The 20,000-nt window shown below is 50.4% G+C and overlaps 1 protein-coding gene across 3 annotated transcripts in view; it reads left to right on the top strand.

Moving 5' to 3' along the window:
- LOC124024509 (CCR4-NOT transcription complex subunit 4-like) overlaps nt 1-16,694 on the top strand; it is a 45,007-nt gene extending 28,313 nt beyond the window's left edge. For 2 of the 3 annotated variants that reach the window (XM_046338428.1, XM_046338426.1), the window contains exons 4-11: nt 3,421-3,507; nt 3,727-3,828; nt 7,748-7,873; nt 8,159-8,280; nt 9,403-9,618; nt 11,686-11,779; nt 15,036-15,306; nt 16,057-16,694. In XM_046338428.1, coding sequence (XP_046194384.1) covers nt 3,421-3,507; nt 3,727-3,828; nt 7,748-7,873; nt 8,159-8,280; nt 9,403-9,618; nt 11,686-11,779; nt 15,036-15,306; nt 16,057-16,667 — 1,629 coding nt within the window. In that variant the 3' untranslated portion in view covers nt 16,668-16,694. The remainder of the gene's footprint in view (nt 1-3,420; nt 3,508-3,726; nt 3,829-7,747; nt 7,874-8,158; nt 8,281-9,402; nt 9,619-11,685; nt 11,780-15,035; nt 15,307-16,056) is intronic. The other variant, XM_046338427.1, reaches the window with a different exon arrangement.
- Nucleotides 16,695-20,000: the final 3,306 nt, after the last annotated feature.

Below are 20,000 nucleotides of genomic sequence, written 5' to 3'. Positions count from 1 at the left end.
GAAGTGGAAGTGGACATGAAGATACTGAGTTTACAATGCTGTTGGAAGTGGAAGTGGACATGAAGATACTGAGTTTACAATGCTGTTGGAAGTGGAAGTGGACATGAAGAGGAAGTGGACATGAAGATACTGAGTTTACAATGCTGTTGGAAGTGGACATGAAGTCTCAGAAAGACACTGAGTTTACAATGCTGTTGGAAGTGGAAGTGGACATGAAGTGTCAGAAAGACACTGAGTTTACAATGCAGTTGGAAGTGGAAGTAGACATGAAGATACTGAGTTTACAATGCTGTTGGAAGTGGAAGTGGACATGAAGTGTCAGAAAGATACTGAGTTTACAATGCTGTTGGAAGTGGAAGTAGACATGAAGATACTGAGTTTACAATGCTGTTGGAAGTGGAAGTGGACATGAAGTCTCAGGAAGATACTGAGTTTACAATGCTGTTGGAAGTGGAAGTGGACATGAAGATACTGAGTTTACAATGCTGTTGGAAGTGGAAGTGGACATGAAGATACTGAGTTTACAATGCTGTTGGAAGTGGAAGTGGACATGAAGTGTCAGAAAGATACTGAGTTTACAATGCTGTTGGAAGTGGAAGTGGACATGAAGATACTGAGTTTACAATGCTGTTGGAAGTGGAAGTAGACATGAAGATACTGAGTTTACAATGCTGTTGGAAGTGGAAGTGGACATGAAGATACTGAGTTTACAAAGCTGTTGGAAATGGACATGAAGAGGAAGTGGACATGAAGATACTGAGTTTACAATGCTGTTGGAAGTGGAAGTAGACATGAAGATACTGAGTTTACAATGCTGTTGGAAGTGGAAGTGGACATGAAGAGGAAGTGGACATGAAGATACTGAGTTTACAATGCTGTTGGAAGTGGAAGTAGACATGAAGATACTGAGTCTACAATGCTGTTGGAAGTGGACATGAAGTCTCAGGAAGATACTGAGTTTACAATGCTGTTGGAAGTGGAAGTGGACATGAAGATACTGAGTTTACAATGCTGTTGGAAGTGGAAGTGGACATGAAGTGTCAGAAAGATACTGAGTTTACAATGCTGTTGGAAGTGGAAGTGGACATGAAGATACTGAGTTTACAATGCTGTTGGAAGTGGAAGTGGACATGAAGATACTGAGTTTACAATGCTGTTGGAAATGGACATGAAGAGGAAGTGGACATGAAGATACTGAGTTTACAATGCTGTTGGAAGTGGAAGTGGACATGAAGATACTGAGTTTACAATGCTGTTGGAAGTGGAAGTGGACATGAAGATACTGAGTTTACAATGCTGTTGGAAGTGGAAGTAGACATGAAGATACTGAGTTTACAATGCTGTTGGAAGTGGAAGTGGACATGAAGATACTGAGTTTACAATGCTGTTGGAAGTGGAAGTGGACATGAAGAGGAAGTGGACATGAAGATACTGAGTTTACAATGCTGTTGGAAGTGGACATGAAGTCTCAGAAAGAGACTGAGTTTACAATGCTGTTGGAAGTGGACATGAAGTCTCAGAAAGACACTGAGTTTACAATGCTGTTGGAAGTGGAAGTGGACATGAAGTGTCAGAAAGACACTGAGTTTACAATGCTGTTGGAAGAGGAAGTGGACATGAAGACACTGAGTTTACAATGCTGTTGGAAGTGGACATGAAGAGGAAGTGGACATGAAGACACTGAGTTTACAATGCTGTTGGAAGTGGACATGAAGAGGAAGTGGACATGAAGAGGAAGTGGACATGACAACACCCTTCTGATGTCCTATCCTCTCACGGTTTAACCCCGTCTGCTCACTCTGCTGTTTCTACGCACACGACCAGCAACATTTCCCCCATGTCTGTCCTCGTTGTTTCTGTCTGGCCTGATATAGTGGTGTTTGATTATCACACAGCTGCTACTGCGAATGGTTTCACTCAGTCTTTAAGGGATAGGGAGGGAGGGGGGAGGGAGAGAGGGAGGGAGGGGGGGAGGGAGGGAGGGAGGGAGAGAGAGAGAGAGGAGGGAGGGAGGGAGCATTGGTCAAACAAAGGCTGCAAAGAGATGTCTTGAGCTCTGGTCGAAGTGGACGGAGAGTGACCAGAATGTCAAAACTATCGTCGCCCAGCGGCTCGGGCCACAGAAACCACCAACACAACCAACCACTTCCCTCTTTTACCCATCTCACTGCCCTGGACTCCTTCCACAGAAACCACCAACATAACGAACCACTTTCCTCTTTTACCCATCTCACTACCCTGGACTCCTTCCACAGAAACCTCCTCACTACGGATCAGAAACCTCCTCGCTGCGGATCAGAAACCCCCTCACTACGGATCAGAAACCTCCTCACTGCGGATCAGAAACCTCCTCACTGCGGATCAGAAACCTCCTCACTACGGATCAGAAACCTCCTCACTGCGGATCAGAAACCTCCTCACTACGGATCAGAAACCTCCTCACTGCGGATCAGAAACCTCCTCACTACGGATCAGAAACCTCCTCACTACGGATCAGAAACCTCCTCACTGCGGATCAGAAACCTCCTCACTGCGGATCAGAAACCTCCTCACTGCGGATCAGAAACCTCCTCACTGCGGATCAGAAACCTCCTCACTGCGGATCAGAAACCTCCTCACTGCGGATCAGAAACCTCCTCACTGCGGATCAGAAACCTCCTCACTGCGGATCAGAAACCTCCTCACTGCGGATCAGAAACCTCCTCACTGCGGATCAGAAACCTCCTCACTACGGATCAGAAACCTCCTCACTGCGGATCAGAAACCTCCTCACTGCGGATCAGAAACCTCCTCACTACGGATCAGAAACCTCCTCACTACGGATCAGAAATCTCCTCACTACGGATCAGAAACCTCCTCACTGCGGATCAGAAACCTCCTCACTGCGGATCAGAAACCTCCTCACTGCGGATCAGAAACCTCCTCACTGCAGATCAGAAACCTCCTCACTACGGATCAGAAACCTCCTCACTGCGGATCAGAAACCTCCTCACTGCGGATCAGAAACCTCCTCACTGCGGATCAGAAACCTCCTCACTGTGGATCAGAAACCTCCTCACTGTGGATCAGAAACCTCCTCACTACGGATCAGAAACCTCCTCACTGCAGATCAGAAACCCCCTCCTACGGATCAGAAACCTCCTCACTGCAGATCAGAAAACACCAACATCACAGATCAGAAACCTCCTCACTGCAGATCAGAAAACACCAACATCACAGATCAGAAACCTCACTGCAGATCAGAAAACACCAACATCACAGATCAGAAATCATGGAAATTATTTTATCGTTCCGACTGTCTTATTGTAACAGTTTTGGAGCGTAATTGACCGTTGTAACATGATTATAACAGTTATGTTTTGATGTGTAGACTAAACTACATTTCCCAACAGCCCCTCTGTTTTCCTCTGTCCGTCCCAGATTCTAAAGAGACCCGAGTATTTTGTGAAGTTTGGGAAGGTCCATAAGGTAGTCATCAACAACAGCACCTCATACGCCGGCTCACAGGTATGAGGGGGGGCGGGAACTTCCTGTGGGCGAGGATGATTGACAGTAATGTTGTAGTTTAAATTGATGGCGTTTGATTGGTTGATGGAGTGCATTAGAAATGTGTTACTAACACAATATACAGCCATAACACCAGTACAATGAAAATACATAAAGTACATTGATTGATTGATTAACACATTGATTGATCCATTGATTGTCTTGGTCTTGTCCCCCAAGGGCCCCAGTGCCAGTGCCTATGTCACTTACATCCGCTCAGAAGACGCCCTCAGAGCAATACAGTGTGTCAACAACCTAGTAGTAGACGGCAGAACACTGAAGGTAAGTTTGGGAAAATATACCACGGTATGTACATCTAGTTAATAAGCATCTCTAGTCTGGGCACAGGACCAAACGATAAGCATCTCTAGTCTGGGCACAGGACCAAACAATACGCATCTCTAGTCTGGGCACAGGACAGAACCATAAGCATCTCTAGTCTGGGCACAGGACAGAACCATAAGCATCTCTAGTCTGGGCACAGGACAGAACCATAAGCATCTCTAGTCTGGGCACAGGACCAAACGATAAGCATCTCTAGTCTGGGCACAGGACCAAACCATAAGCATTTCTAGTCTGGGCACAGGACCAAACGATAAGCATCTCTAGTCTGGGCACAGGACAGAACCATAAGCATCTCTAGTCTGGGCACAGGACCAAACGATAAGCATCTCTAGTCTGGGCACAGGACAGAACCATAAGCATCTCTAGTCTGGGCACAGGACCAAACGATAAGCATCTCTAGTCTGGGCACAGGACCAAACGATAAGCATCTCTAGTCTGGGCACAGGACCAAACGATAAGCATCTCTAGTCTGGGCACAGGACAGAACAATAAGCATCTCTAGTCTGGGCACAGGACAACACAATAAGCATCTCTAGTCTGGGCACAGGACCGAACAATAAGCATCTCTAGTCTGGGCACAGGACCGAACAATAAGCATCTCTAGTCTGGGCACAGGACAGAACAATAAGCATCTCTAGTCTGGGCACAGGACGGAACAATAAGCATCTCTAGTCTGGGCACAGGACAGAACAATAAGCATCTCTAGTCTGGGCACAGGACAGAACATTAAGCAGCTCTAGTCTGGGCACAGGACCAAACGATAAGCATCTCTAGTCTGGGCACAGGACAGAACCATAAGCATCTCTAGTCTGGGCACAGGACCAAACGATAAGCATTTCTAGTCTGGGCACAGGACCAAACGATAAGCATCTCTAGTCTGGGCACAGGACAACACAATAAGCATCTCTAGTCTGGGCACAGGACCAAACGATAAGCATCTCTAGTCTGGGCACAGGACAACACAATAAGCATCTCTAGTCTGGGCACAGGACAACACAATAAGCATCTCTAGTCTGGGCACAGGACAAAACAATAAGCATCTCTAGTCTGGGCACGGGACAGAACAATAAGCATCTCTAGTCTGGGCACAGGACCGAACAATAAGCATCTCTAGTCTGGGCACGGGACAGAACAATAAGCATCTCTAGTCTGGGCACAGGACAAAACAATAAGCATCTCTAGTCTGGGCACAGGACAGAACAATAACCATCTCTGTATTAGATTAACGTTTGAAATGTCCGCTTCTCTGATGTGAATTTCTACACCTTTCACACAGGATTTATTGTGTGTTGCTGTAATAACAATTGTGTGATGTTTTTAAATCTTCTTTTCAAACAACCCCATTTTTATTTTTTATTTTTCCTTTTTCTTGTCGGCATTCGCCATTTTAATATAGCCACTGCTTAGCCGGCAAGGAGGAAGAGACGTTCAACTTTGACCCTGTTGTTGGTATCGTTGTCATGGTGAATAAAAAGTGTTGTCAGATATGTTCTGGTAATTATATGAGTGATAGAGGAAAATATGTTTGAAATTACTAATTATGTATACATTCCAATCAGAAACTGACTAGTCCAAATGCTATAATGTACTGTCCCTCTTGCTCCCTTTCACAATTGTATATAATGTAGTCAGGAAGTTAAGTAACAATGAAGGTCTGTTCTTTAAGTTCATTCAGTTGTACAAATCTCCAGGTGGTGGGAACGGGCCATCTCCAAAATGGTCGGGAATGTTGATTTATGCTGACTGGCCTTGACTTCGTGCTGATAACGCGGAGGCTTGAGAATTAGAGGGGCCCTCTGTTTGTGAAACGGAACGTTTGGAAAACGCTGACGTCATTTTCAGTTTATAACCTGTGGTAATGTGTGTGAGCATTCAGTACTCATCAAGAATAAATGCTGAACTTGTTTTTTAAGACTGGTCTCTTACTAATTCATGCAAATGATAAACTTACAACTTATCATGAATTAGAAATGAGTGCGAATTAAATTGGTTTTGGCAATAAAACATAAGGGAATTTAAAATTCCTCTATCAATTAGCTGGCTAGCCATCTGGATAGCTAGCTAACAAGAGAACCAAAAACATTGTCTATAAAAGTTGATTTTAGTTGTCATATCCTGAATACATTTTTAAAACCGATTTTCTATTTGGGTGCGAAAAAAAGATTGTGTAGCATTGTTGGTTTATGCCAGACTGGCGAGATGTCACGCCCAGACGTGTTGTGCCATTTGTGTTTATACTTTTTCATAATGACAAGTTTGATGTCAGACAACAACAATAGAGTGTCCATGATTGAATGCTGCCAAAGCAGGTAAGAGGAGAGGTTTATCCTGAGGCGTAAGTGACTTTTCATCTTGGTTTGAAAAGGGGTTTAACTTGAACTTTCTTGACTAAATGAAGGCGTGTTCCCTTTTCTACTCGTTCAATCAAGGTCCCTGTCTTGGGGAATTATTGCCAAGCCTGTTGTACATGTGGATATCTCGTGCATAGTTTGACCTAACGAGCTGTCGTTGTGTTCTACAGGCTTCTTTAGGGACGACGAAAATACTGCAGCTAACGAGCTGTCATTGTTCTACGGGCTTCTATAGGGACGACAAAATACTGCAGCTAATGAACTGTCATTGTTCTACGGGCTTCTATAGGGACGACGAAAATACTGCAGCTAACGAGCTGTCGCTGTGTCCTGCAGGCTTCTTTAGGGACGATGAAATACTGCAGTTAATGAACTGTCATTGTTCTACGGGCTTCTATAGGGACAACGAAAATACTGCAGCTAACGAGCTGTCGCTGTGTCCTGCAGGCTTCTTTAGGGACGATGAAATACTGCAGTTAATGAACTGTCATTGTTCTACGGGCTTCTATAGGGACGACGAAAATACTGCAGCTAACGAGCTGTCGCTGTGTCCTGCAGGCTTCTTTAGGGACGATGAAATACTGCAGTTAATGAACTGTCATTGTTCTACGGGCTTCTATAGGGACGACGAAAATACTGCAGCTAACGAGCTGTCGCTGTGTCCTGCAGGCTTCTTTAGGGACGATGAAATACTGCAGTTAACGAGCTGTCGTTGTGTTCTGCAGGCTTCTTTAGGGACGACGAAAATACTGCAGCTAACGAGCTGTCGTTGTTCTACGGGCTTCTATAGGGACAACAAAATATTGCAGCTAACGAGCTGTCGTTGTGTTCTGCAGGCTTCTTTAGGGGCGATGAAATACTGCAGCTAACGAGCTGTCGTTGTGTTCTGCAGGCTTTAGGGACGATGAAATACTGCAGCTAACGAGCTGTCGTTGTGTTCTACAGGCTTCTTTAGGGACGACGAAATACTGCAGCTAACGAGCTGTCGTTGTGTTCTACAGGCTTCTTTAGGGACGACGAAATACTGCAGCTAACGAGCTGTCGTTGTGTTCTGCAGGCTTCTTTAGGGACGATGAAATACTGCAGCTAACGAGCTGTCGTTGTGTTCTGCAGGCTTCTTTAGGGACGATGAAATACTGCAGCTAACGAACTGTCGTTGTGTTCTACAGGCTTCTTTAGGGACGACGAAATAATGCAGCTAACGAACTGTCGTTGTGTTCTACAGGCTTCTTTAGGGACGACGAAATACTGCAGCTAACGAACTGTCGTTGTGTTCTACAGGCTTCTTTAGGGACAACGAAATACTGCAGCTAACGAACTGTCGTTGTGTTCTACAGGCTTCTTTAGGGACGACGAAATACTGCAGCTAACGAACTGTCGTTGTGTTCTACAGGCTTCTTTAGGGACGACGAAATACTGCAGCTAACGAGCTGTCGTTGTGTTCTACAGGCTTCTTTAGGGACGACGAAATACTGCAGCTAACGAGCTGTCGTTGTGTTCTACAGGCTTCTTTAGGGACGACGAAATACTGCAGCTACTTTCTGAAGAGCATGGGGTGTCCCAAACCTGACTGTATGTATCTACACGAGCTGGGGGACGATGCGGCCAGCTTCACTAAAGAGGAGATGCAGGTAAGATGACCAATTTCAATACTTAGGAAAGGCTCTTTCTCAATTCATCTTTCCTCCGATCCTCACCCTGCTATCTCCTAACCTCCTTCTCAAAACACATTGTGGAATGGTTTGAGGGACCTGGGACCTTCTCCTCCAATAATGCTTGAGAATGAGACGATTAGATGGGATGCGATGAACTAGGAGAATTTGAAATGGAGTCCCAAGATTGTAGTAGTGTTCGATTTCACAGCAGGTGTTTTATCTTCCTAACGTGATCCTTTGTGTCGCTCTGTTGTCTGTCAGGCAGGGAAGCATCAAGAGTATGAACAGAGGCTGTTACAGGATCTGTACCAGAACCCCAGCTTTACCACCCAGACCTCAGGAGGGGAGACGACCAAGAGCTCTAAACCCAGCTGTTTGCAGAGGTAGGCTAATAGCTCTAAACCTTTACAGAGGTAGGCTAATAGCTCTAAACCTTTACAGAGGTAGGCTGAGTGCTCTAAACCTTTACAGAGGTAGGCTGAGAGCTCTAAACCTTTACAGAGGTAGGCTGAGAGCTCTAAACCTTTACAGAGGTAGGCTGAGAGCTCTAAACCTTTACAGAGGTAGGCTGAGAGCTCTAAACCTTTACAGAGGTAGGCTGAGAGCTCTAAACCTTTACAGGGGTAGGCTGAGAGCTCTAAACCTTTACAGGGGTAGGCTGAGAGCTCTAAACCTTTACAGGGGTAGGCTGAGAGCTCTAAACCTTTACAGGGGTAGGCTGAGAGCTCTAAACCTTTACAGGGGTAGGCTGAGAGCTCTAAACCTTTACAGGGGTAGGCTGAGAGCTCTAAACCTTTACAGGGGGTAGGCTGAGAGCTCTAAACCTTTACAGGGGTAGGCTGAGAGCTCTAAACCTTTACAGGGGTAGGCTGAGAGCTCTAAACCTTTACAGGGGTAGGCTGAGAGCTCTAAACCTTTACAGGGGTAGGCTGAGAGCTCTAAACCTTTACAGGGGTAGGCTGAGAGCTCTAAACCTTTACAGGGGTAGGCTGAGAGCTCTAAACCTTTACAGGGGTAGGCTGAGAGCTCTAAACCTTTACAGGGGTAGGCTGAGAGCTCTAAACCTTTACAGGGGTAGGCTGAGAGCTCTAAACCTTTACAGGGGTAGGCTGAGAGCTCTAAACCTATACAGGGGTAGGCTAAGCTCTTTAGAGGTAAACACTATCCTGGGATCCATTTTGATACCTGACGCTTGACTGATGTCTTTTGAAGAGCTGAGATTGACTCGTGTTACATTCGTCTCCCTTCTCTTCCCCCCAATTACTCACTATTCCTTCTTTCTCTCTTCTCCCCCTTCGCTCTCTTCCCCCCTTCGCTCTCTTCCCCCCTTCGCTCTCTTCCCCCCTTCGCCCCCTTCGCTCTCTCCCCCTCCTTCATCCCCTTCGCTCTCTTCCCCCCTTCATCCCCTTCGCTCTCTTTCCCCCACTTCCCCTGCTCGCTCTCTCCTCCCTTCCCGCTCTCTCCTCCCTTCCCTTCCTCTTCCCACTCTCTCCCCTCCTCTACAGATCCAACAGTAACAACAGTCACGGACAAGACGTGTGGCCAGCGTTACAACCCACGGGGAAGACGACCAACGGTCTATCGGAGCACAGTAAGAGCCCGCCGTCAAACGGCGGCGGCTTGGACACTGACCGCATGACACCGGACGGACCAGAACGTGACGTTGGCCTGGGCTCTGTGACTGGCCTCTCGCCCTTCTCCTCAAGCCGTGACCCCCCAAGGTAAAAGGGCCGTACACACTTCACTCGAGCACTTTCGAGTACCTAAAATGTTGCATGGCGCTGGTCTACGACGCTCCCATCGCTCTGTTTGTGTGTCTCGGTCTTTAACAACCATCCACTGACATTAACTCCCAAAACCAATTTTACACACAGCTTCTGTTCTAAAGGCCCCATTTGAAATGTTTTCACACAAAGAACAATGACTAACATGAGAAGTAGAATTTTAATTTATCCTGTTCCCGGGAAACAATCTCCTTCAAACCTCCTCGATGCTCTACTGGTTATCTCTCGTCTGCTGGTGTTGCTGTTATCTCTCGTCTGCTGGTGTTGCTGTTATCTCTCGTCTGCTGGCGTTGCTGTTATCTCTCGTTTACTGGCGTGGCTATTATCTCTCGTCCACTGGTGTGGCTGTTATCTCTCGTCTACTGGCGTGGCTGTTATCTCTCGTCTACTGGTGTTGCTGTTATCTCTCGTCTACTGGTGTTGCTGTTATCTCTCGTCTACTGGTGTTGCTGTTATCTCTCGTCCACTGGCGTGGCTGTTATCTCTCGTCTACTGGCGTGGCTGTTATCTCTCGTCTACTGGCGTTGCTGTTATCTCTCGTCTACTGGCGTTGCTGTTATCTCTCGTCTACTGGCGTTGCTGTTATCTCTCGTCTACTGGCGTTGCTGTTATCTCTCGTCTACTGGCGTTGCTGTTATCTCTCGTCTACTGGCGTTGCTGTTATCTCTCGTCTACTGGCGTTGCTGTTATCTCTCGTCTACTGGCGTTGCTGTTATCTCTCGTCTACTGGCGTGGCTGTTATCTCTCGTCTACTGGCGTGGCTGTTATCTCTCGTCTACTGGCGTGGCTGTTATCTCTCGTCTACTGGCGTGGCTGTTATCTCTCGTCTACTGGCGTGGCTGTTATCTCTCGTCTACTGGCGTGGCTGTTATCTCTCGTCTACTGGCGTTGCTGTTATCTCTCGTCTACTGGCGTTGCTGTTATCTCTCGTCTACTGGCGTTGCTGTTATCTCTCGTCTACTGGCGTTGCTGTTATCTCTCGTCTACTGGCGTTGCTGTTATCTCTCGTCTACTGGCGTTGCTGTTATCTCTCGTCTACTGGCATTGCTGTTATCTCTCGTCTACTGGCGTTGCTGTTATCTCTCGTCTACTGGCGTTGCTGTTATCTCTCGTCTACTGGCGTTGCTGTTATCTCTCGTCTACTGGCGTTGCTGTTATCTCTCGTCTACTGGCGTTGCTGTTATCTCTCGTCTACTGGCGTTGCTGTTATCTCTCGTCTACTGGCGTTGCTGTTATCTCTCGTCTACTGGCGTTGCTGTTATCTCTCGTCTACTGGCGTTGCTGTTATCTCTCGTCTACTGGCGTGGCTGTTATCTCTCGCCTCCTGGCGTGGCTGTTATCTCTCGCCTCCTGGCGTGGCTGTTATCTGTTATCTAGTGGAAAGCCTTCCCAAAAGAGTGGAGGCTGTTATAGCAGCAATGTTCCAACATCTAGTGGAAAGCCTTACCAGAAGAGTGGAGGCTGTTATAGCAGCAATGTTCCAACATCTAGTGGAAAGCCTTCCCAGAAGAGTGGAGGCTGTTATAGCAGCAATGTTCCAACATCTAGTGGAAAGCCTTCCCAGAAGAGTGGAGGCTGTTATAGCAGCAATGTTCCTACATCTAGTGGAAAGCCTTCTCAGAAGAGTGGAGGTTGTTATAGCAGCAATGTTCCAACATCTAGTGGAAAGCCTTCCCAGAAGAGTGGAGGCTGTTATAGCAGCAATGTTCCAACATCTAGTGGAAAGCCTTCCCAGAAGAGTGGAGGCTGTTATAGCAGCAATGTTCCTACATCTAGTGGAAAGCCTTCCCAGAAGAGTGGAGGCTGTTATAGCAGCAATGTCCCAACATCTAGTGGAAAGCCTTCCCAGAAGAGTGGAGGCTGTTATAGCAGCAAAGAGGGGACCAACTCCATATTAATGCACATGGTGATGGAATGAGATGTTAGACGAGCAGGTGTCCACATCCTGTTGGTAGTGTAATTTAATCTCTGGTCATCCTCTCCACACCATGGTTGTTCTAACAGGGCCGCTGTGTCTTTCAGCCCCAGGGACGCTCTGCCAGAGGTCACCAGGAGCAGGGACACCCAACACGGGGACTCCTCAGAACGTCACAACCTGGTAAGATGGAGAACATGGGAGAGTTTTCAGGGGCTAGGAAAAGTCCAGATGGTCTTTATTCAACCTTAGACTTGATAGATGGGAATTTGTTGCTTCCTAGACATCTTGAAAAGATGTTACACATTGGTCAGTATTATTCTTCATAAAAAACAACAACTAATCAGTGTTGGTTTATTCATTCTAATATTATTGCTCCCTCTCTCTCTCTGTCTCTCTCTCTCTCTCTCTCTCTCTCTCTCTCTCTCCTCCCTCTCTCTCTCCTCCCTCCCTCTCTCCTCCCTCCCTCTCTCCTCCCTCTCTCTCTCCTCTCTCTCTCCTCCCTCCCTCTCTCCTCCCTCCCTCTCTCCTCCCTCCCTCTCTCCTCCCTCTCTCCTCCCTCTCTCTCTCTCTCTCTCTCTCTCTCTCTCTCTCTCTCTCTCTCTCTCTCTCTCTCTCTCTCTCTCTCTCTCTCTCTCTCTCTCTCTCTCTCTCTCTCTCTCTCTCTCTCTCTCTCTCTCTCTCTCTCTCTCTCTCTCTCTCTCTCTCTCTCTCTCTCTCTCTCTCTCTCTCTCTCTCTCTCTCTCTCTCTCTCTCTCTCTCTCTCTCTCTCTCTCTCTCTCTCTCTCTCTCTCTCTCTCTCTCCTCCTCTCTCTCTCTCTCTCTCTCTCTCCTCCTCTCTCTCTCCCTCCCTCCCTCTCTCTCCTCTCTCTCCTCCTCCCCTCCCTCCCTCTCTCTCCTCTCTCTCTCTCCTCTCTCTCTCTCCTCCTCTCTCTCTCCTCCCTCCCTCTCTCTCCCTCTCTCTCTCCTCCTCTCTCTCTCCTCCTCTCTCCTCCCTCTCTCTCCTCTCTCTCTCCTCCCTCTCTCTCTCCTCCCTCCCTCTCTCTCTCCCTCTCTCTCTCCTCTCTCTTCCTCCCTCTCTCTCTCCTCCCTCTCTCTCCTCCCTCTCCTCTCCTCTCTCTCCTCCCTCCCTCTCTCTCCTCCCTCCCTCTCTCTCCTCTCTCCCTCTCTCTCCTCTCCTCCCTCTCTCTTCTCCCTCTCTCTCCCTCTCTCTCTCTCCTCCCTCCCTCCCTCTCTCTTCTCCCTCTCTCTCCCCTCTCTCTCTCTCCTCCCTCTCTCTCTCTCCTCCCTCTCTCCTCCCTCTCGCTCCTCCCTCTCTCTCTCCTCCCTCTCTCTCTCTCCTCCCTCTCGCTCCTCCCTCCCTCTCTCTCTCTCTCCTCCCTCCCTCTCTCTCCTCCCTCTCTCTCCTCCCTCCCTCTCTCTCCTCCCTCCCTCCCCTCCCTCTCGCTCCTCCCTCTCTCTCCTCCCTCCCTCTCTCTCCTCCCTCCCTCTCGCTCCTCCCTCTCGCTCCTCCCTCCCTCTCTCTCCTCCCTCCCTCTCGCTCCTCCCTCCCTCTCGCTCCTCCCTCCCTCTCGCTCCTCTCCTCCCTCCCTCTCGCTCCTCCCTCCTCCTCCCTCTCGCTCCTCCCTCCCTCTCGCTCCTCCCTCCCTCTCGCTCCTCCCTCCCTCCCTCTCGCTCCTCCCTCCCTCTCGCTCCTCCCTCCCTCTCGCTCCTCCCTCTCGCTCCTCCCTCCCTCTCTCTCCTCCTCCCTCTCGCTCCTCCCTCCCTCTCGCTCCTCCCTCCCTCTCTCTCCTCTCGCTCCTCCCTCCCGCTCATCCCTCCCTCTCGTTCCTCCCTCTCTCTCCTCCCTCCCTCTCTCTCCTCCCTCTCTCTCCTCCCTCCCTCTCTCTCCTCCCTCTCTCTCCTACCTCCCTCTCGCTCCTCCCTCCCTCTCTCTCCTCCCTCTCGCTCCTCCCTCTCGCTCCTCCCTCCCTCTCTCTCCTCTCGCTCCTCCCTCCCGCTCCTCCCTCCCGCTCCTCCCTCCCTCTCGCTCCTCCTCTCTCTCCTCCCTCTCTCTCTCCTCCCTCTCTCTCTCCTCCCTCTCTCTCTCCTCCCTCTCTCTCTCCTCCCTCTCTCTCTCCTCCCTCTCTCTCTCCTCCCCTCTCTCTCTCTCCTCCCTCTCTCTCTCTCCTCCCTCTCTCTGTCTCCTCCCTCTCTCTGTCTCCTCCCTCTCTCTCTCTCCTCCCTCTCTCTCTCTCCTCCCCTCTCTCTCTCCTCCCTCTCTCTCCTCTCCTCTCTCTCTCTCCTCCCCCTCTCTCTCCTCCCTCTCTCTCTCCTCCCCCCTCTCTCCTCCCCCTCTCTCTCCTCCCCCTCTCTCTCCCCCTCTCTCTCCTCCCTCTCTCTCCCCCTCTCTCTCCTCCCTCTCTCTCCCTCTCTCTCTCCTCCCTCTCTCTCTCCTCCCTCCTTCTCTCTCCCCTCCCTCCTTCTCTCTCCCCTCCCTCCTTCTCTCTCCCCTCCCTCCTTCTCTCTCCCCTCCCTCCTTCTCTCTCCCCTCCCTCCTTCTCTCTCTCCTCCCTCTCTCTCTCTCCCCCTTCCTCTCTCTCTCCTCCCCCTCTCTCCCCCTCTCTCCCACTCTCTCCCCCCTCTCTCCTCCCCCCTCTCTCTCTCTCTCCTCCCCCCCACTCTCTCTCCTCGACTCCCACTCTCTCTCCTCCCTCCCCTCTCTCTCCTCCCTCCCACTCTCTCTCCTCCCTCCCACTCTCTCTCCTCCCTCCCCTCTCTCTCCTCCCTCCCACTCTCTCTCCTCCATCTCTCTGTCCTCCCTTCCTCTCTCCTCCCCCACTCTCCCCCCCCTCATCTCTCTCTCCTCAATCCCTCTCATCTCTCTCTCCTCCCTCCCTCTCTCCTCCCCTCATCTCTCTCTCCTCCCCTCATCTCTCTCTCCTCCCTTGCCTCTCGTATATCTCTCTCTCTTCCCTCATGTCTCTCTCTCTCTTCCCTCATATTTCTCTCTCTCCTCCCTCATGTCTCTCTCTCCTCCCTCATGTCTCTCTCTCCTCCCTCATGTCTCTCTCTCCTCCCTCATGTCTCTCTCTCCTCCCTCATGTCTCTCTCTCCTCCCTCATGTCTCTCTCTCCTCCCTCATGTCTCTCTCTCCTCCCTCATGTCTCTCTCTCCTCCCTCATGTCTCTCTCTCCTCCCTCATGTCTCTCTCTCCTCCCTCATGTCTCTCTCTCTCCCCCTCTCCCCCCTCTCTCCTCCCTCATATCTCTCTCTCTCCCCCTCTCTGTCCCTCCTCCCTCTCTGTCCCTCCTCCCTCTCTCTCCTCCCTCTCTCTCCTCCCTCCCTCCCTCCCCCTCCCTCCCCCCTCCCTCCCTCCCTCCCCCCCCTCCCCCTCCCTCCCTCCCCCCTCTCTCCCTCTCTCCCTCCTCTCCTCTCCTCCCTCCCTCCCTCCCTCCAGCTCCCAGACAGTGACTCTCCGTCGCCCCCTCCTGTCCTCTCCGGCCCTCCTGGTTTCTCCAAAGCCAGCCAGGTGGTTCCCATCAGTGTGACTACCCGGTCTCCCTTTCAGGGGGCTGCCGCCGAGTCCCAGTCTCTGTTCTCTGACAATAGTAACTATCGCCATCCTAACCCCATCCCCAGCAGCCTCCGTGGGTTCCCCAGCACCTCCACACAGAACAACCACGACACCTGGCCCACTGCACCCCAACCACACAGCCTCTTCACTTCAGGTACAGTGGGAACTCAACACAAAGATATACTTGTCATTTATATTATCTGTGTACGTTACAAATGGGAGATCTATACTCTTTTTGATCATGTAATCTAATTGATTTTACTGGGGGTTTGAGAGTCCAAATGTCTAGCCGTAGACGAGACGGCCTAGCTGGTGGCGAGACGGCGTAGCTGGTGGCGAGACGGCCTAGCTGGTGGCGAGACGGCCTAGCTGGTGGCGAGACGGCCTAGCTGGTGGCGAGGCGGCCTAGCTGGTGGCGTGGCGGCCTAGCTAGTGGCGTGGCGGCCTAGCTAGTGGCGTGGCGGCCTAGCTAGTGGCGAGGCGGCCTAGCTAGTGGCGAGGCGGCCTAGCTAGTGGCGTGGAGGCCTAGCTAGTGGCGAGGCGGCCTAGCTAGTGGCGAGGCGGCCTAGCCAGTGGCGAGGCGCGGCGAGGCGGCCTAGCTAGTGGCGAGGCGGCCTAGCCGGTGGCGAGGCGGCCTAGCCGGTGGCGAGGCGGCCTAGCCGGTGGCGAGGCGGCCTAGCCGGTGGCGAGGCGGCCTAGCCGGTGGCGAGGCGGCCTAGCCGGTGGCGAGGCGGCCTAGCCGGTGGCGAGGCGGCCTAGCCGGTGGCGAGGCGGCGAGGCGGCCTAGCTGGTGGCGAGGCGGCCTAGCTGGTGGCGAGGAGGCCTAGCCGGTGTATTAATTATAGGCGTTTAAAAGCTTTTTCTGTTAAATTTGACATCACTGATATACATCTCTCTCCTCCAGATTCCATCCCAGTATCGTCCTCAACAGACTGGCAGGCAGCCTTCGGCTTCGGCTCATCCAAACAACAGACGTCAGAAGATGACTTGGGATTCGATCCTTTCGACATCACCCGTAAAGCCCTGGAGGACCTGATAGAGAAGGAGCTCAGCGTTCAGGACAGCCTCCCGTCCCTCTCCATCTCCCCAGGTCCCTTCCCCCCCCACCACCACCACCACCACTCCCTCCTGTCCTCCGTAGCTGCTCCTGGTCCCCCTGGAGAGCCGATACCCCGTAACCACTTCTTCTCTGGGCCCAACTCCGGGCTCTCTAGTAATCACTGCTTCTCCCAGATGCATCAACACCACCCTCAACAACGGGCCGTCTATAACTCCTTCAGCTTCCCCGGACAGCCGCCTTCATCATCGTCCTCGTCTTCATCACAGACCAGCCGCCACCCCTGGATGACGTCTGCCCCGAACCGAAATAACTTCACAACGCACTTCGGCGGAAACCGCACGGTGTCACAACACAGCAGCTTCCTGGACCTGATGCTGCCCAGTACAGGGCTGGGAGGCATCGCCACGACAGGTAATACATACCATAATAATGTATACAGAGCGTTCAGAAAGTAGGTAATACAGGTAATACATACCATAATAATGTATACAGACATGGAACGCTGCCAGTGGTAGTTATGACTGGGAACAGCTGTCCGTGTTTATAATGGGGACATGGAACGCTGCCAGGGGTAGTTATGACTGGGAACAGCTGTCCGTGTTTATAATGGACACATGGAACGCTGCCAGGGGTAGTTATGACTGGGAACAGCTGTCCGTGTTTATAATGGGGACATGGAACGCTGCCAGGGGTAGTTATGACTGGGAACAGCTGTCCGTGTTTATAATGGAGACATGGAACGCTGCCAGGGTAGTTATGACTGGGAACAGCTGTCCGTGTTTATAATGGAGACATGGAACGCTGCCAGTGGTAGTTATGACTGGGAACAGCTGTCCGTGTTTATAATGGGGACATGGAACGCTGCCAGGGGTAGTTATGACTGGGAACAGCTGTCCGTGTTTATAATGGACACATGGAACGCTGCCAGTGGTAGTTATGACTGGGAACAGCTGTCCGTGTTTATAATGGACACATGGAACGCTGCCAGTGGTAGTTATGACTGGGAACAGCTGTCCGTGTTTATAATGGAGACATGGAACGCTGCCAGTGGTAGTTATGACTGGGAACAGCTGTCCGTGTTTATAATGGACACATGGAACGCTGCCAGTGGTAGTTATGACTGGGAACAGCTGTCCGTGTTTATAATGGACACATGGAACGCTGCCAGTGGTAGTTATGACTGGGAACAGCTGTCCGTGTTTATAATGGAGACATGGAACGCTGCCAGTGGTAGTTATGACTGGGAACAGCTGTCCGTGTTTATAATGGAGACATGGAACGCTGCCAGTGGTAGTTATGACTGGGAACAGCTGTCCGTGTTTATAATGGGGACATGGAACGCTGCCAGGGGTAGTTATGACTGGGAACAGCTGTCCGTGTTTATAATGGACACATGGAACGCTGCCAGGGGTAGTTATGACTGGGAACAGCTGTCCGTGTTTATAATGGACACATGGAACGCTGCCAGTGGTAGTTATGACTGGGAACAGCTGTCCGTGTTTATAATGGACACATGGAACGCTGCCAGTGGTAGTTATGACTGGGAACAGCTGTCCGTGTTTATAATGGAGACATGGAACGCTGCCAGTGGTAGTTATGACTGGGAACAGCTGTCCGTGTTTATAATGGAGACATGGAACGCTGCCAGGGGTAGTTATGACTGGGAACAGCTGTCCGTGTTTATAATGGAGACATGGAACGCTGCCAGGGGTAGTTATGACTGGGAACAGCTGTCCGTGTTTATAATGGAGACATGGAACGCTGCCAGGGGTAGTTATGACTGGGAACAGCTGTCCGTGTTTATAATGGGGACATGGAACGCTGCCAGGGGTAGTTATGACTGGGAACAGCTGTCTGTGTTTATAATGGAGACATGGAACGCTGCCAGTGGTAGTTATGACTGGGAACAGCTGTCCGTGTTTATAATGGGGACATGGAACGCTGCCAGTGGTAGTTATGACTGGGAACAGCTGTCCGTGTTTATAATGGACACATGGAACGCTGCCAGTGGTAGTTATGACTGGGAACAGCTGTCCGTGTTTATAATGGGGACATGGAACGCTGCCAGTGGTAGTTATGACTGGGAACAGCTGTCCGTGTTTATAATGGACACATGGAACGCTGCCAGTGGTAGTTATGACTGGGAACAGCTGTCCGTGTTTATAATGGACACATGGAACGCTGCCAGTGGTAGTTATGACTGGGAACAGCTGTCCGTGTTTATAATGGACACATGGAACGCTGCCAGGGGTAGTTATGACTGGGAACAGCTGTCCGTGTTTATAATGGACAGATGGAACGCTGCCAGTGGTAGTTATGACTGGGAACAGCTGTCCGTGTTTATAATGGAGACATGGAACGCTGCCAGTGGTAGTTATGACTGGGAACAGCTGTCCGTGTTTATAATGGAGACATGGAACGCTGCCAGTGGTAGTTATGACTGGGAACAGCTGTCCGTGTTTATAATGGAGACATGGAACGCTGCCAGGGGTAGTTATGACTGGGAACAGCTGTCCGTGTTTATAATGGAGACATGGAACGCTGCCAGTGGTAGTTATGACTGGGAACAGCTGTCCGTGTTTATAATGGAGACATGGAACGCTGCCAGGGGTAGTTATGACTGGGAAAAGCCCAACCCTGCAGCTCTCTTTTTTTGTGTGTTTTTTTTTGTTGTCCACAAACAATCCCATGAGGTCATTGAATTGCATTGCATTGTGGGTAAGTAATAGGGTAAACATGAGAGAGAGAACCACTGGGTGGCAGCACATGATTACCCTAGTGTTGTGTCGTGGCTGGAATGACCATCAGAACAGACTCACCCAGTCAGACAACAGTATAGAAGATGTCATAGGATGTTAATTGCAGGGTCATATGTACAGATTTAGCATCACTGTTTGGCTACATAGCTTTGAAATAATGTAGAATAATAATTATATAATAATAATAATATATAGCAAATTGATCAAAGAATCTAAATGTCTATGGTTAGGTAGATGAGCTCCTACATTGACTGCAAACCATTTTTACAATCCATCTTTCTCTCTGACTGACCGACATCGTAATCCTCCCCGGACGATTCAGATCTGTCTGACCAGTATGGGAATCAGACCATTGGCCTCTGACCTGAACGACCTCTTCCCTGTGTGAGGAACAGAAACAAACACGTTTATCAGAGCCACCTCCACTCTCGCTCCTCATTCGTCCATCAGCTCTTTGTTTGTCTGTTGCTGACCCACTGTCATTGGCCAGTTCAAGCTGTCCGTGTTTATAATGGACCCCCCCCCCCGAACTTAGCCTAGGGGCTGTATCTCAAATAGCACTTGTTCCCTATATAGTGTAGAACAACTTGTGACCAGGCCGTTTGGGGTCAGCCCTGGTTCTGGGTCATTCATCCTGTGAGGCTGACAAGTGAGTGTCGGGCTCCTCTTCGCTTTTCTGTTTACCTCAGCAGCTCCTCCCCTCCTCGGCTCTCCTCCCTTCCTATCTCCTCCACTCCTCCGCTCCTCTCCCCTTCTCCACTCTTCTCCCTTCCGATCTCCTCCTCTCCCCTTCTCCACTCTTCTCCCTTCCGATCTCCTCCTCTCCCCTTCTCCACTCTTCTCCCTTCCGATCTCCTCCTCTCCCCTTCTCTACTCTTCTCCCTTCCGATCTCCTCCTCTCCCCTTCTCCACTCTCCTCCCTTCTGATCTCCTCCTCCCCTTCTCCTCTTTCCTCTGCTCTCCTCCGCTCCTCTCCCCTTCTCCACTCTTCTCCCTTCCGATCTCCTCCTCTCCCCTTCTCCACTCTTC

Source organism: Oncorhynchus gorbuscha, unplaced genomic scaffold, assembly GCF_021184085.1.
Source record: "Oncorhynchus gorbuscha isolate QuinsamMale2020 ecotype Even-year unplaced genomic scaffold, OgorEven_v1.0 Un_scaffold_1898, whole genome shotgun sequence".
Lineage (NCBI taxonomy): Eukaryota > Metazoa > Chordata > Actinopteri > Salmoniformes > Salmonidae > Oncorhynchus > Oncorhynchus gorbuscha.
This window is presented reverse-complemented; position numbering and strand designations above follow the sequence as displayed.